The sequence below is a fragment of the Leuresthes tenuis genome, unplaced genomic scaffold (assembly GCF_036924035.1).
Source record: "Leuresthes tenuis unplaced genomic scaffold, fLeuTen1.0.hap1 SCAF_8, whole genome shotgun sequence".
NCBI lineage: Eukaryota > Metazoa > Chordata > Actinopteri > Atheriniformes > Atherinopsidae > Leuresthes > Leuresthes tenuis.
The window spans coordinates 13,926,633-13,944,524 of NW_027325362.1; the positions used below are offsets into that span (position 1 = coordinate 13,926,633).

General features: G+C 41.3%; 1 protein-coding gene across 1 annotated transcript; it reads right to left on the reverse strand.

The window, feature by feature from the left end:
* Positions 1-33: 33 nt before the first annotated feature.
* On the reverse strand, positions 34-16,267 carry ogdhl (oxoglutarate dehydrogenase L). Its single transcript, XM_072390928.1, has 22 exons — positions 16,035-16,267; positions 15,527-15,697; positions 14,708-14,810; positions 12,404-12,519; positions 12,153-12,307; positions 11,580-11,726; positions 11,375-11,465; positions 11,118-11,297; positions 10,741-10,869; positions 10,362-10,541; positions 10,120-10,272; positions 9,364-9,466; positions 9,121-9,249; positions 8,838-8,988; positions 4,251-4,378; positions 3,983-4,161; positions 3,776-3,847; positions 3,139-3,264; positions 2,158-2,230; positions 1,894-2,057; positions 1,654-1,808; positions 34-1,569 (listed from the first exon to the last, which is right to left on the reverse strand). The coding sequence occupies exons 1-22, from the start codon at positions 16,254-16,256 to the stop codon at positions 1,446-1,448; spliced, it is 3,051 nt and encodes a 1,016-aa protein (XP_072247029.1). The 5' UTR covers positions 16,257-16,267; the 3' UTR covers positions 34-1,445.
* Positions 16,268-17,892: the final 1,625 nt, after the last annotated feature.

Here is a 17,892-nt window from a genome sequence, read left to right on the forward strand (position 1 = left end):
AAAAGAAATCAGACTAGGCTGTTATTCCACTTGGTAATTTATTAGTTAAGGAAAATGACCCAACATCATAACATATCCGTGAGGGATGAAAGTACAAGATGAGCACCTAAACTATAACTATGGGCAAAAGTATTCAGTAACTGTTGAGCAGACCGGCGCATCAGCTTTGGAGAAATTTTAGCCTATTCCTCCAAATAGTTTCAGCTCAGGGGTCTTAGTGGGTTTCCTCACTTAGACAGCTCACTTCATGCCCTTCCACAAAATGTTTATTGCACTGATGTCAGGAATTAAACAGACCCTTCCAAAAGCCACTCCCAAAGACTTTCTTCCATTTTTTTTCAGGCCCTCAGAAACTTCTTTTGTGCCATGTGTGCATTACGGAACTTCTGAGATTTACACACTGAACTGGAAAACAGTTCAGTGTGTAAATATAAAAACAATAAAACAATATTTTACAAGGTCATTTGTCTATGAAACAAATTAGGAAAGGTGAACAGCAAATATTTCCCCCCTAATGATCATGTCAGTCTATGAGTATTGAACTTACTGTATGCATTTATTCTATTAAAAAATATTTTATTCATTGAAAGAAAGCATTTAAACCAAACCAAGCTACTAAATTCAACTATATTTTGTTGTTTTCTTCTTTCATTATTTTATATTCGTGCAAATCTACTAGGTTCTCAAGATGTTTCAGTACCCATACAGATATGTGACAATATTCATTCCATTATTAAGCTGCCATAAATAAACATTTTTCTAAGTCTCTAAACATATAAAATTATGTTTGTGTACTTCTGGTTAAATCTCCCAGCTATAAGGTAAGCTACAGTATAGTTCAACAGGAGGCATAATCCTATGGGGCTTCTCTAAGCACAGTGGTAACCAATATCAATTCTGTTAATGCCTGGGGATTTAAATGTGACAACCAAGCATCAGTATACTTCTCAAAGTATCCAAGGCTGTGCTGTGCTGTGTGCGTGTTTGTGTACCTGAGCTTCCACAGAGGAAGCTGAGCCTTATGTCCCAAGAAGAAAAAATGGCTGGAAGTCTCTGTGCCAGCTGGCTGATGTCTGCCGGTGAAGCGAGGTGTGACAATAAATACACTTCTTCACCAACAGCAAAGGTAGCAAAAGCAAATAACGGCACTAAACCTACTGATGTGATCCAATTTCAGCACAGTTTCTATACCTGTGAGACAGGATTCAGATTTATTGTTTGAGTTTAGTGTGCGTCTAGTAGCTTGTGCAAAATTCTATCCGAATGCAAATCAATGCTTTATGGCTATTTAGTATAAACGCATTGGAGACATCTAAAGTACACTTGGATGTCAGTGATTGTCACAAATCTTAATTTTGAAGTGGGATTGTGGTTGATGTACTACCCATTCATTCTAAACTAGGTGGCTCAAGTGACCATATAAGTGATTGTGAGATCTCTTCAGATCATACATCCCTCCCTTGGAAGGCGCTCAGGTTGAAAGCATTGTCCATAAACCTCTTCAGCTCACTTAAGTGGGTGGACTTGTTTCCCGTCGCAGGCGCAGCTGCAGGGTCTCGTCCCACATACCTGAAACAAACACTGAGGGTTCATCTCCAGTCACGGAAGCTCAAATGCTTTCTCTGGCTCTATAAATAGAACAGAAACACTTACCAAATGGGCTTCCTGTTGGCCACCACTGTGAGGAAACGTGGTCGCACATAATCATAGTAACCCATGTTCTTGTGCTCCTCCTGACACCAGACCAGCTCAGCGTTGGTGTATTTCTGTACCTCTCCTTTGACCAGGTCAAACGGGAATGGAGATATCTGATGAGGAGGGAGTAACCTTATCACTGGAATTTACAAAGAAACAATGGATGACATGTTGAGACAGAAAAGATAGCTTAAAAACCTGCTCCAGTCTGATGATGGCAACGTCACGCTCCAAGTTTTGCTGTTTCCTCTCTTTAGCCAGTTCATAGAAAACTTTTCCAGTGCAGAAGATGACCCTCTTCACGTGGTCTGGGCTTTGACTGGCAGGGCCATTATCAGGAATCAACCTCCTGAATCTAGTGCCTACAGACATTGAATAAGGTATGTCTGTAAAGGCAAATACTCGTGATACAATAAACACATGGTCATGTCACAGGTAATGAGAGAAAAAGTAAAGCGCCACCTTTAGCGAGGTCATCAAAACTTGACCTTGCATCCGGGTGCCTCAGCAGAGATTTTGGAGTGAAAATAATTAGCTGTTTGACAGAAAAACAACTTTCAGTCAGTGACAAACAACAGATTGATCCTGTCATCCGCATCCTCATTGTGTGCGCTGAAAAAACTCCAGAGATCAAACTTTTTTTCTTTTAAAAATCTCTTTTCACGCTAATTTGTTGGCAACAAATAGCAAGCCCCATCAGCACTGGGCCAACAAACATTTCTTTAACAGTCAAATAAATAAAACAGTTTGTGCTCAGTCGACCAAGTAGAGAATTCCAGAGGTTTTCAAGGGAAAAAAACCCAAAAAGATAACAACAATATTATTCCCTCTCGGCCCCATCACTAATTTGCTCGGGAGTAATTTTCTCATGCTTGGCAAAGCGTTGCATTTATGTGCAACAAGGGATCAGTTAAGACTGGCAGAATACTGTGAGACTGAAATAGAGCTGTGCATATACAGAGAAAACCCAAAATGCTTCACACTTCAAAACTTTATATCCAAACAAGTAATACTTAAGGGGGCCTGAAGAATAAAGGCACCACATTTTTTTGTTTTGTTTGTGTCTGGAAAGTGATATTCTTATTTTTTTAACATGACTGTGATGCAGAATGTGATTGTAACTTCTCCAACACTGTCTATCATGACAAAACACAGCCAGTGAGACAAAGTGAGTTTTGACACATTTCAGACACATTAAAGATTATGATAAGGGGGAAAACACATTTTTTAAGAGCAGCAAAAATTAGAGGTTTTAGTGCTTTGAAAATGCCACCAAATCTGTGGCTTATTAAAGTAAACCCTTGGTCAAGCTTTGACGTGTCATTTAATAGCAATCAATGCCAACGTTTGAATGCAAAATCGACCATCACATGACAGCAGGAAACTGGAGCTAAGCAAGGCAGAGATAGAATATACTGAAGAGACCACGATGTTACAGTTTACCGGTTTTCTGAATGGCAGCAGAATCTGTCGTCTGAGCACATGACAGTAGTTAGCAGGTGTGGAGCAGTTGACCACAATCCAGTTGCAGTCATACAGCTGCTGTACTTCAAAATCTCCACTGAACTCCTTCATCAAAAACATTAACAAAAAAGAAAAAGATTCAGATTCAGAAATGTTATTGACTTTGCATACAGACATTTAAGCTATACCTGTGCTGTCTGCCTCAACGGTTATAACACTGTCTTGTACACACACACAGGACAGAGAAAGTTAATCCCCTAACGTGCACACACTGATGGTTTGATCTAGGCCCTATTTGAGAACAGATCTGGTGAGCTTCTGCTGATGCAGCCCATTGTGGTTGCAGCCTCCTTGAATGTTCCCACATAATAGCTGACCCTTGGGGACATGTGTTGCTGCTGAACACTTACACTTACTGTAATGAGGAGGATTTTCAGCTCTAGATAAATAGGCAATCACCATTTAAACTGTCACTTAAGCGATCATGACATTAGCATAGACCAACACGCTACTGCAGTCCACTGTGGAGTGAAGGCTCTGTGCTCTACCATTAGTCAGTAGAAGAAAATATTGGTAATCATTTGAGTAATAATGTAAATTGTACATGTGAACATACAGGAATGTGATCTGGATCGTCTTTGCTCATTTGTAGGAAGCGTTCAGGCCGAGCTGATGAATGCTCTGGACCCTGAGGACAAAACAATAAGAGAATGACAAAATGAAAGATGGCACTAAATCATTTAATCCGTGTGTCCAAGTTAATCTTGAACATACAACTGACAGCTATAGTTTTTGAGAAGTCAGGCTGATTTTCAGTTCTCACCATTCCCTCCATTCCATGAGGCAGCAGCATGACAATGCCATTGTTGCGAACCCACTTGGCCTGGCCAGAGCTAATGAACTGGTCAATGATACACTGGGCTGTGTTGTGAAAATCTCCAAATTGGGCCTCCCACAGGATCAGAGCATTTGGACTGGCCATGGCGAAGCCGAGCTCAAAACCTGAGAGTACAGTCATCATCATTATTATACAGAGCAACAAAATGACTGTATAATGTGACAGTGTGCAGCCAAAGGAGCATCAGTCTTACCTAAAACTCCGTACTCTGATAAAGAGCTGTTGCACACAGTGTAAAGAGCCTGGTTTGTCCACAGGTGGTTCATAGGAACACATGTATGCTTGTCCACCTCTTGATCATGAAGAACATGGTGACGGTGACTGCAAAACATAAGACAAGTAGCAACCGTGAAGACTGTGACAGATATACAGAAACAATAGTGCCACCAGCTCTGTGACGTTGTACAGAAAAGAGTCCAGTTACAAAGTTATGATGTTACCATGTTTTCAGCATTATTTAAGCATGCTAACATTATCAGCAAAGTCCCAGGTACCCATCATCTGCTATATTCAAACTGAACCAATAAGTTTTCTAGTTTTTTTAAGCAGTCTTCGGGAATAGTTCTCCAGGCTTACTGAAGGACTCCTTGGGAAACACCTTGTTGGGGCAAAAATCAATTTTTAAGTAAATCCATTTTAAGAAACGTGAAAAAATTTCCACAACAATGCTCACTGTTGTCCCGAGTCATTTATTTGTGCAAGGATCTTAAAAGGGTCTATGAAGCTTAAAGAATAAATTGATGTATTGAAATGTATTATTTAGACACAAATCTGAAATTAATGAATGAAGTTTGATCTACAGTGCCAGCTCTAGGTTTCCAGAGGCTTTCAAGTTTTCCATATTTTACGTTTCACACTCATCTTAACATGTATAAATTCTCTCCGATTATTGGTCTCCTTCACACCCAATGCTCCCAAATAAAAATAGAAATATCCAGACCCTTTGTTATGTTGCTCAAAACTGAACTCAACTGCATCCCAATGCTATCAGTGCTCCCTCAGACTGGACTGAAGTTCACCTGTATCTAAGGAGATCCATTGGAAAGGCACACACCTGTGTATACAAGGTCTCAACTTGAGTAATTGAGGGAGAAGAATCTCAGTGATAAATATTACCAACCAGAAAACAAACCTGAATGAGATCCAGAGCTCCTTTGTGGACATTTTAAAAAAAGGGCAATCATTTATGCCACACTCTACCAATCAAGCCTTTATGATAGAGTGACCACACAGAAGCTACGCATCATTTAAGAGATCATGACAGTCTTCTGGGAATTTGCAAAAAGACATCTGAATGTCTTTCACACACTGAAAAGAAAAAGCCCTCTGATTGCTTTAGACAAAAGGACTAAATTGCAGCAACTTGTTACACAATCACTACAGTCAAACATGGTGATGGCAGCATCATGCTCGGGGGACGTTCTTCTGCCATACAGACTGAGATACTGGAAAAATATAAGCAACAGTGGGGTGGTGTGGGGACTACTAGAAATAAAAAAAGCCAATTAGGATGCAGAATCAGTTCTTCACTGTGAAACATTTGCAAAAATTCATATTTGAACCCAACTTAGGTGACAGTTCTCAGATGTCGCAAGAAGTAAATAGAAAAACAATACATCAAAACAACTTGCTGGAAAAAATGCTGGAGTGACTCAGCAATCATTTATATTTGTACCCAGTAGTTTCATTACTGATTTATAGGGAATTTTCAACCAAAAGAATGTAATATAAGTAGAATAATACAGAAATCTGCCATTTTTGAAAAGCTGGAAGCAGTTATTGTCATTTTTGTTTGACAAAAGAATTTAATAATTGATCCATGTCAGACAATCAATTGTCTGACACAAAAAAGTGGTCCATATAACTGTAGAAGCAGAATACATAGAATACAATAGAATACAGCCACAAAACACTGCCAAGACTCTGAGCTGGTGGTAGTGAAAACAAAGGTTTTTGGAAGCTATCCAAAAGGGCTCTTCACTGCTGCTGCACACACTGCAGCTCATAATGGCGCATAAAAGTGCACTCTTATGATCTACAGTCAGTATAGGGCTCAACAAGAGTTGATGGGAGCAAAGAGCCAAGTAGTAACAAGCTCTGCCAGTCCGCTCGCTCCCAAGGAGGGATTCAGGCTTCAAAACCAACCTGATCAGACAATCACTTAAACTCCTTTAACATCACATCTACACACATGCATGTATTCAAACACACATACCCTGCTGTGGGTTATGTAACGGTCGGGCTTGCAGAATTGCAGGAAATAACCCAAATTATCAAATTGAAAGTGACAATTATATCCAAGAAGACAATTATCAGGATATGACCCCTCTGAATAATATTATCTATGATCTCAGAGTAATGAGGACACATATTGTTCGATCCTTGATAAAAGTATGCAGGATACATAGTTTCTCTCTAAGAAAAGATTTAATGAAAGATCAATATCAAAAGCATTTTTTGGGCTAACACACATAATTCAATAATAGTTTCAGTTTTATTTTCACAATCCCCTTACACAATCCAAAGAGGATATAATAATAAAATAAAAAATAAAAAAATATATATATATATGTTTATCTTATGGATTTGTCCCCAAAATTGCATGCCTACCTATCCCTCCTTTATTTTTCCATGTACACACATGCACATACAATCATACTCTGCCTTGGGGCCCCATTAGTCAGGGAAAGGGGTGCAAGACGCAGCACACACACCCCATCCAAAAATGGGTTAGACGACTGAATCCATGAGTCTATGCTGTAACGTACATCACAGAAACGCAAGCAGGCCCGCTCAACTGTGACATGCCAATATGCTCAGCTCTTAGGAACTATGAAGGGAAGCAGAGTGATGGGGGATGAAAGAAGCACGAGTTGGAAGAAGGATTGGAAACACTATGAGGGGAAGAAACAGGGGTAAAGTGTAACTGAAATGTTAGGAGAATGAAAGTAAACAAAGAGGATCTGACTAAACAACAGGTGATACTGAGGTCCTGTCATTTTTTGGGTGAGGTTAATCCCCCTGCAGAAGGGAGAAGCTGAAAGGGAGAGGTGCAAGTCATTGGTAAATGTAAGGCGAGAGGAAAAGCCCTGTAGCCTCTGGTTAGTTAGTATGATGTATGTTGTCGCTGTGAGCTGGAGGGGGGGGTTGTTGTCAGTAAAGATGGGCTGCTGGAGAAATGATAGGGGACAGATGAGACAGGCACAGTAAAAAGGAGGCTGGTTTTATTCATGTGTCACTTGTTCCCTCCATACCATGACAACAACATGTGGGCTTCGCAGCTCCCTGGAGACTGTACTGACGTCTTCTATCTGTCAGACTCCCTATGCCATTCTCAACACACCCCCAGTTACTTAACTCAATATCTTAAGAGACTGCCTGCTATCCTTCAACTGTGGCTCAGGTCTGGGTGGCATCTTTCAGAAGCAATAGTATGACGGATATTCATCGTTAAGTATTCTTAAGTATAATATATTCCACTGGAAAGTATAACAGCGTGAAAAAAACACAGGCACCTGTTGATCAGGTGTTCCAATCGGGAAGATGGCGGTCTGACCTGATGAGTCGTTGGAGACGATAGTGGATCTCACATTGTAAAATAAAAAAATTAAGTTCTAAATCAATGTAAAGAAAGATTAATCGTATCTGAGATGGAATTAGAGACCATCTTATGAGTAAATCAAACCAGTTGCAATACAGGTGGGCTTACAGACCATGGCCACTGTGGAAAGTTCCATAGGATTATACTCCATTTTCAGATCTATTACTGAGAGTCAGAAATACACAAATCAAGAATAAATAGGAAGGATGGGTAGGTAACAGCTCTTTAGCTTCCAACAACCTTCAGCAACCACATTCAATCTTGATTTCAACTAAAAAAAAGATTGCACGGTTTGCAACATCATCGTGCCACAGAGGAATCATTTTCCAAGCAGCGCTACAGTAGGTGTCACCAAGACCACGTCTCCATCACGACACTTACAAACTTACAGCATCCTGAACCTAACCTAAATCTCACCTTTACCCTAAAAAAATAAATAAATAAAAATGTAGTCCCATTTAAAACTCTTGACACGTGCAAATTACAGGGAAGGCTAATTATTTTGTGAGTTTCCTTCAACATATATTTTTTTATTTATTTCAGATTTCTATGTAGTTTTTTAGTCCAGGAATTCCTAACATTTATTCAGGTATTTATCATAGGATCATTAACCTGATAGATATCTAGCTGTTTTTGGGTGCTCTGTAAGGTCTCTAACCCTGCTGCCACATATCCAAACAGCCGTATTGACGGGTACGACGCTAGCTGATGAATTTATTGTAAAATACAGAAAGTCAACAGCCTCCACGTTTTAAGAAACGTCTGCAAGAGCTGATTGTTCGTGGAGGAATTACAATGGCAAAAACTGAAAAGTCAATGGTAACGCATCTGAATGTCAGCCTATTGATTGTTTCGTGTTGTTCTTTTTTTTCTCCACCTTTTAATGTTGTTTTGGCGTCTTTGTACCCTTCTGTTGTTGATATACCAGAGTTCTTGGAAGAATGACGTAGATGAATTGTGTGGCACTTGTAAGCACTATTTGTCTTTCAAGATAGGACTAGTGGGAAGGTTCGATGTCTGTTTGGTTGTTAAAATAAAATGCAAATAAACATAAATAAAATACAATATCAGTTTTGTTGACATGTTGGGTTAAAGAAAAAAAAAGAAGAAAAACATACATTCATGCAAAAGACGCATCAGAACATATTCAGATCGTTGTTGACGCTCACACAGACTCACCTGAAGGTTCCCCTTTCGACATCTTGCCCGCTGAGTCTCACGTGGATGCCTTCTTTGAGAAGCGAGCCAAAGGCCATGTATTCACCCAGAGCCCAGTCCATCTGGCGATTCTTTACCAGATCAGCTCGACCACGCAGAATTCGAGACACACCTGGAAAACACGCACACACACACATACATACTATATTGTAAGTAACCTGTAATAAAAATCCTTTGCGGCAGCCTTAGATACTGCCAGCCCGTATCACTGGTCTACTCTCTGGCACAAAGCCACTACGCTCACCAGGGTGGATCTTGAAATCCTCCAGTGGCACTGAGCTAGCAGTTTGGCCAATGTGCTGCAGAACCTCCTCTTCCAGTCCTGTGGGGACGCAGCTCATGCTCTTTGGTTCTCCCTCAGTTGTGAAGAAATCTACAGAGAGAAGAACAAAAAGAGCTGACAAATAAAAGCACAAACGGAACAGAAACTTTATTTGTGTTAACTGAAAGTATAATGTTGTTTTTTTTAAGTAACAGAAGGATTAACCTGACCAAGGGGAGTCAAGCCAGTGTCGAATGTGCAGGATCTTTTCATCCTTGGAGCTGGTGTATGCCTCCTCACATATCTTGCCATATTTGGCAACTTCTTCCTGCAAACAAATTTAGTAATGGAGTCAAAAAAGAAAAAAAAAAAAAGGCAGCCATGTAAAGAAAATGCATTATTTGCACACTTTATCAAAAGCTTCAGCAGAGAAATGGACTGAAAACACGAGAGACATATTAGAGGAGGAAAAAAAAAGTCTCCACTAGCAGCAGTTGTTCTGCATTTGATAGAAAACAAATGGGGCTTTTGCGAGAGTCCAAGCAGCAGGCCACACAACAAAAAACAATGCCCATCAAAAGCCAGGGAGTAGCATACCAGAGTTGTCCTGCAACATTTCTCAAACATGTGAGATGAAAAAGTGTTCAGAATGGATGTTACGGACAAAATTTCTATTTTGGATGAAGAACCTAAGCAATTCCATTAAATGGCGGAAAAATCTGGGGTATATTTCAACTTCATTGCACAATATATACTCTGTGTGAGGGATCGTGTGGCTAGGTGATTGAGGTGAGGCAGTAAATTGTAACTCAAACACAGCAGTGCTGGCACAACGTATTTACTCGAAGGCAGGGGTAATATCTAAGTGTGATTTAATGCACGTAACCCAGCAGATGGTGATATAACAGATACAACAGCATACAGTAGCAGCATGTACTATATAGTGCATTTAACAAGAGAAAACAGTGTTAGATCACAAACCTCAAATTCCTGCAGTGTCACCACTCCCTCTGCAATGAGCTTGTCGGAGTATTTTTTCAGTACATGCTTTTGCCGACGGATCTGTTTGTACATCAGCGGCTGGGTGAACATGGGCTCATCCATTTCGTTATGGCCAAAACGTCTGTAACAAACCTGTAAAAGTCCACACCTTAAAAAGAGAAGATACTTTATCCAAGTACGTAGGTGCAAATCAAGTGAATACTTGGCAGTGACTGACTGACCAAGTCAATGACAACGTCCTTGTTGAAGGTGGTTCTCCACTCTGCAGCCACCCGGCACACATAGATGACAGCCTCGGGGTCGTCTGCATTCACGTGGAAGATGGGCGCATTGACGACCCGAGCCACATCGGTGGGATAAGGAGAGGAGCGGGCCACTCGAGGATCTGTAGTGAAGCCAATCTGTGGGGCGACAGTTAAACGCCAGAGTAAATATCATTTTTAGTCTTGACTCACATAAAAATGAATTAAGGCTCGTGATAGCTCTTCATGTGCAGAACAAAATGTTGATCTTTTTCTTACAGTTTTCTTGATATAAGGACCCAAACAAGCACAACTGTGTGAATCCAATAACACTACAGGACACTTCACTCTTCGTTACCTGGTTATTGACCACCACATGGATTGTACCATGTGTGGTGTAAGAGGGAAGCTCACTCAGGTGGAAGGTCTCATACACAACCCCTTGTCCAGCAAAAGCAGCGTCTCCATGCATCAAGATGGACATCACCTTGAAATGACGTCATACACTCAACAGGAGGAAGTTTTCAAAAACACATTTTCATTTCCAACCGGTCACATTTTCCACATTACCATGGTGACATGCCTCACAGCTAACATCTCACCAGCTCAGGAAACCCTGCACATCCTAAAAAGTATGCTTTGGAGGACACCTTCTACAGTCTACAAGGCAGTGGGCTCCTAACCTGTGACAGCATGTGACAAGTTGGGCATAAGAACTCGTCCAATAAAGGATACCTTCTTTCCCTGAGTGTCCCCTCTGTAGAACTGCTCAGCTTTGGTCTTTCCCTGAACCACTGGATCCACTGCCTCCAGATGGGAGGGGTTTGCCATGAGTGACAGAGTGATGTTCTTGTCAGTCTCACGGTTGATCCTCTCATGGTACATCCCAAGGTGGTATTTGACATCACCTGAACCCTACAAATATAAATATTGAGAGTTATTAAAGCATCACATGTATTAGGTTTTCCACAAAGCCACAAAAGCTCTCTCACCTCATCTGTGGCCTCTAGTTTGGGGTCAAACTGACAGAAAATCTGGTCGAGGTCTTTACGAATCACATTGGCCAAGACATTAAGTCTACCACTGGAAGAAGAGTTTATAAAGATAGAGTTTATCTATATCAGACAAGGAAGGCAAAAAAATTATATGCACTAAAAGACTGAACTGAGTGGTGAGAAGGAATCTAAAGCACATTACCGATGGGGCATCCCCATGATCACACTGTCGATGCCTGCAGCGCTGGATGTGTCAATGATGGTTTTAAGAGCAGGGATGAGAACCTCACAGCCCTCCAGACCAAAACGCTTCTCTGAAGACCATTTTCTCGCCAAAAAATCCTCAAACCTGGAAATAATAAAGTCTCGCATATAGGGTTCACAGATTGTTTTGCTACCAATACGTAGCTTAATGATTCAAACAAATGTTCTATGAAATGAATAGTGAGCTTGTGCTCATGCAATTAGCAAATATATCCCCTTACCAATGTCTGAGATTAAATAGGTATGATTTAACAGATCTAGAACAGACAGGAATACAGTAAGAAGGAAAAGTACAGAGCGGTAAACAAATTACTTCCAATAGGCTCCTGTGACTTCTCGGATCATTTGTCAAAATTAAAAAAGTGACCCAATAAAGAGGGCGTGTTCATTTCCACATATGTCTTTACGGGTTTTATTTATAATAGGCTAATACCTGATGGGACCTATATTTAAAAGGGAGTTATTTTGCCATCACCAAAGCATTAGTCAGTAAAAGTTCAGTCATGCTGACCGTGTGGATCGGATGAGGCGGGCGAGCAGAGTCCTCTTCTCAGTATTTGTGAACTGCATGATTCCAGGGGTCTCAAACCTCTGACGAATCCACTGACACTGCTTGACATTGTTGATGAACATAAACTCAACCCCAATGTGACCACAGTAAGACGTCTGAAAAATGGGCAATCAAATAACGGATAATCGGTTTTGTGGAATCTAATGGCTTTTCCTCATCATGAGATAAATGTGTAGAAACAAACATGATACCTCCAGCCTGCGTATGATTTCCCGAAGGGGGAGCATAGTTTCTTGTCCACCGATGAAGGTGGTAGGAGGCAACTGGAAACTTTTATCCAAGTCAGACTCATCAAGACCATAGAAGCCTGCAGTGACATCATGTCAAACAATGATTTGATTGAAGAATCTGAACACTGGTTGACCAAATAATAAAAAAAAAAAACAAAGTCATCGTTTGTATTTTTGCAATGAAACCCTTTGTGTGTTTTTGTCACTGCAGTAGCACTATTCCAATGCATTTTCATAGGTCTAAAGAAAAACTGAAGTACGAAGTAATGAACACCTTCCGCAGTCAGTGACATCTGGCAAACCTGACTGAAGGGACACAAATAGAAAACTAAATCTGGATATCTGGATCACTTTTCAGCTCATTAGTTTCCAGTAAACTCAGCAGAAATCATACTTGTGTTTGATACCAGTAACAACGAAATGTTTATTCATTATATAATTACTAATAATTAAACACCTCTTTGTAGAAATGAGAGTAGAACTGTTTATGGTTCTCAGGCAGTAAATCAAAAGTTTGATAAATGCATAATTCTTCAGGCAATTTCTCAACCATAAATGGCAAACTCATTTTTGAGGATTTAGAAATTCCATCTCCTTTATGTCATTGTTAAATGAATACACAAGATTAAAACAAAATATTCGTGCAAACATGGGAGTTTTGATGGTATCCGTTTCTGTCTGTGGCATTTGCCACCTGGACACTGGCAGCAGATGCTTTGGGTCTTTTGTGTTGCAGGATTGGACCTTCAATGATCTGTTATCCCAGCTCATCCAGTGGATTCTCAATCAGATTTACATCTGGGTAGTTTAGATACCAGATCAATGCTTTGGGCTCTTTGTCATATTACTTAAGTGGCTCCTGAGCACCTTTTGGGGTGTTTTGGGGCTCAGTGTCCTGCTGGAGGAGGGTGTTTCCGTCAGACTGCTCTAACCATAAAAACTGGATGCTGAGAATAATGAGTGGGTCTGCCAAGATTCTAGGTCTTCCAGCAAAATATTGCAACGACATGATCAATGTTAGTAACTTTGCCTGTCAGTCGTTATAATTGTGGCTGATTGATGTATATCTGAGGTTTGGAATGTCGGACCAGCAAAAGCAGCAATCTGAAAATATCCCCTTGGGATCTGGGGAATTTCAATGGCAATTTTTCACACTCTGTAGACTAAATGATTAACTGATCTATCAAAACACAGTAACCAAAAGATTAATTGATTATGAAAACAATCATTAGCAGCTCTAAACTCCCCCCAAATTAAGAACATGGGCTGCAATGAATTAACTTCTAAAATTCGAAAGCCTAATCTGAGTTGATTGGTTTGATGACACTGAGTGATGACAAAATAAAGCTTGGGTAAAAAAAAGAGAAAACATGGTCTAAAGTAAATTCATCTACAGGTAGGTTTGTGTTCTAACACAAGCCCACCTGAGAGAGCTGGTCAAGCTCAAGATCGCAGGCAACATAAGAGGAGACAGGTGCAAATCATATTAGGAACAGGGAGAAGACAAATGGGGCCAAGAATAGACCTCTTGTACTATCGGCTGACCGAATAAGGAACCACGGAGGCTGTCATTAGCTTTCATTAGGGAGCTATACCCCTGGTGACAATACATAATGCAATGCTATGTCCTGACACACACTGATCACTGATAACAGAAAGCAACAGAAACAATGTCTCCCTCTCTCCCCTGCACTCGCTATTACTGTAGACTTCGATCGCCTGCTGTGGCCATCCCGCATCCTCCAACCCTCATCCCACTAAATGAAATGGAGAATGACAAGAGCTGGGCCTGAGATTAATGACAGCATTAGACTTACCCGTATACATACTCGGTGGAGAACTTGATGGGATGCTTTACACTGAAATACCACTTCCACTGGCTCTGAAGAGTTATGCAATGTGAGGATGTGTGTGTAATATGTGTGTAGTTGCGCATGTATCTGCAGTAAAAACCCTTAAAGGAATGCACAAACGTAACTGAATTAATGTGCAAGACATTAATAAGTTATCACAATGAGGATGGCATCAGTTGTAACAGTTGAGGTAAAAATAGGAAGATCCATGGCTATTGTGTACAAAGTCTCCACCTGTAAATAATAGTGTAATACTGAGGATGTGCATTATTATGGCTTTTCTGAATAAATACACTTGGTCTTAAAAGTGACTTAAGCTGAAGACATCACTAACATGATAAAAATCTCTCTCTTTTAATACATGTTATGGTTTGGTAGCTGTGACTTCTTCGAATTGGAAGAAGGGTCTCACCTAATTTATCAATTGTTGTGATGAGGTCAGAGGGAACAAAGGAGTCCAGGTCAGCATCAAGGATTCCCAGCGGGTCCAACTGGGCAACGTGGTGACCACGAATCTGTACACAAAAACATACAGACTTATGAAGGAGGAAGAGAAAAGAGGACACAGAAACAACAGTAACAGGAAGGAGTTTGGCATCCAACAGGAAGCCGAGTATGAACAGCTGGAGGATAAGCTATGAGTTGTAGTAACAGGTCAACCTTTATGAGAAAAAGACCTCCTTTGGTGTGCTTTTAAGTCAACAGTGTGTGTACACACGTACATACACTTCTACCAGGACTGCAGCAAGCTGGGAATAAAAGTGATGCATTTGCCAAAGGACAGAAATTAATAAATCCCTCAGATAGTTCCTCGAATTAATTTCAGGGCAAGGGGAAATGTTACCACCTGTTTTGTTTAAGTAGTCTCTTTGATATTTCCGTTTTCAAAAAGCAGTCAGACTAAGTAGGCTAGAGTTAATCTTGCAATTTGCATAACCTCTTGCAGTGACAAACAAATTGTATATTCCTTTTAGTACAAGGACGTGCAGCGTAAATAGCTTTCAGTGCCAGTTGCATCTGTTTTGGCAAGTGGATTTCAGTGGATGTGTTTTACACGCAAATACAAACAGTCACTTGTGGTTCGAGAGAGATGACATCTTAATTCTGTACACAGATATAGCTTTAATATTGAAATGCATGTTTTTAGTTCATAAACATAAATCCACTTGAAACCAAAAGCTGGTGTGAATGTGTGTGTTTCTCACAGCTGGGTTGGGTGAGCGTGAGGTACCTGGTAGGCTCTAATGAGAGAGTGCACAGCCAGGTGGTCCTCCACCACTTTCTGGGCCAGGTCTGGAGAGTGGGACAGCACTCGGCCCTGGAGAAGAGCGGAGGGCCGTCTCTCACCTGCCTCACCAGATGGACTGGACGCCTGGATGTTACGGAAGAATCCATCCCAAGACTAGAACACACAGAGAGAAACACCAGGCAGAGGCAAAAACAAGATCCATAAACATGTATCCCTGCTGCCTGTTAGACAAGATAAGGAACTGCTGGAGAGGAATCCAGGACACTGCAGTTACAGCATATTTGCCCAAGCCCCAGGCAGCTCAACTATTAATAACATGATATGAACAGCATAATATAATTTATGAAGTTCCCTCTCGCTAGAAACGCTGAACTATGTTTTAAAATCAACACAGGGAGCTAATTGTTACTTCAAATCAAATTCTGGGTGTACTCAACAGCAGAACATCTTTCTGCTTTTTACTGGGAAGAAATGCTGCCCAATCGGTTACCTCGTGGACGTTTTTATGGTCCTCCAGCCAGGCGAAGTACATCTCCTCCACATAGTTGGAGCTACTGGCCGCTGCTGGGAGAAGGGGTTCAGTCCTGGAGGTGCAGCCTCTCCTGGGAACAACCCGGAGCCTGGCCAAGGCCCCTCCACACCCCCGCTGCAACTGGCTCGGTCCAGTACCCCCACCCCTCAAAACACCCACTAACACCCGAAACTGACTCATGGTGTTGAAGAAGCGCTGGAAGCGGAAAGTTGCATTGAGAAGGGAGTCAACATCCAGATATCAATCATTTCAATGGCATTTTATTTTTTTCATTGAAAATCACCTTTCGAGTGAAAATATCAAGTAAAATAGCTTAAGCTAGCAGTCTGTTTGAGAAGAACTCTTACTGATATCGTGATTACGCAATCAGGATGAAGGCCAACGTATTATTTCCATGGAATCTACAGTGATCACAGCTGCGTATATTTAACCTTACAGCTCAGTAACAGCACTGGCCCGTACTCGCCTGATTCCGCGCAAAAACTGCGCAGCTGGAAGCAGCGCGCAAACCTCGGAGTGTAATAGTTACCGCAGTATCATCCAAACCGCTGCTAGAACTTCCTCACCTTTTCCCCGCAGGATGCTTAAAAGTCTCCTTCGAATTACTGCGCAGATATCAGTGCCAAGGCATAGACTATTTCATCCCACATCCCTCGCTTTCTCTCTGGAGCTCTAATCCCCCTCAACGTCAACATAAATCCTCATAATCTCCCTTCGTCTCTGCAAAAGAGCGGTGCCATGGTGGGTCACAGTGGCGCTCAAGCGTTATTTCTGCCAACTGCATTTACCTTAGACTGCACCGCACCTCGGTTGTACTGTCATGGTCGAGAGGTGGAAGGAGGACAGGTAACAAGGGAGGTGGCAAGCATCCAAGTGGAGCCACGGCTCCAACCGTCCCCCTCTCAGGTCAGGTGGTGGTGCCTCTGCACAGTGAGCTGCCTGCTGCACCCAAAGGTGCAGGTGGCGATTCGGCAAAAGCCAATCAAGTTAAACTGATCGTGTTTAGCTTCTCTGTGAAGTGCCCTGAGATGACTTTAGGTCAAAAAGGTGATGGGTAAAGAAATTAACTACAGTAAAACACATCTGCTCAAAGGCACAGAACTGAGGAAAATGAAGACATGAAATAATTACGTATCTTTGCTTAGAACATCATCCCATGATAACAATACTTCTGTTCACATTTATGCGCCTGGACACACGCATTTTAAACAGACGGTCGTTTTTCCATCAAAGCCACATCCCACATATGTCTTTGCCTTCACTGTTCATTATATAAGCCAATTAAACTTTTATAGAGGCTGAACATGAGTCATTTGAGCAAGTGTTTGCAGATTGATGGACCTTTACCATCAGTGGGTTAAACAATAAGATAATTGGCCCTCCCTCCCTGAGTATCTTCCCCCCCCCCCTTCTCCTACCCTACTTTACTCCTCATCTGGATTTTCATCATTCACACTTGCAGGCACACATTGAAGAGTATTATCAATCACGACAGACGCATCAATGAGAGGGATAAAAATAGAGTAGGCACAATTCAGACAGAGGAGTGTAGATCTAAATATCTGAGCATCACTAATAACAGCATTTCTTCTCTTTTTTTGTATCATTATTCAACCCAGCATGAAATCTGTATCGTTCTTTAACACAAAAACAAACTGCATTTCCCCATCAACTCCTTCATTTGCATCTGCGCAGGCTTTGTGTTTTTGCCACTGCTCTCCAGCTGACCTGGAGAACGCAGGGATCAGGCAATTATGAACTGAAATGCCACTTTGTTTGTGGCGACTTTGCCGCCTGACAAAGACGGAATGAAAAC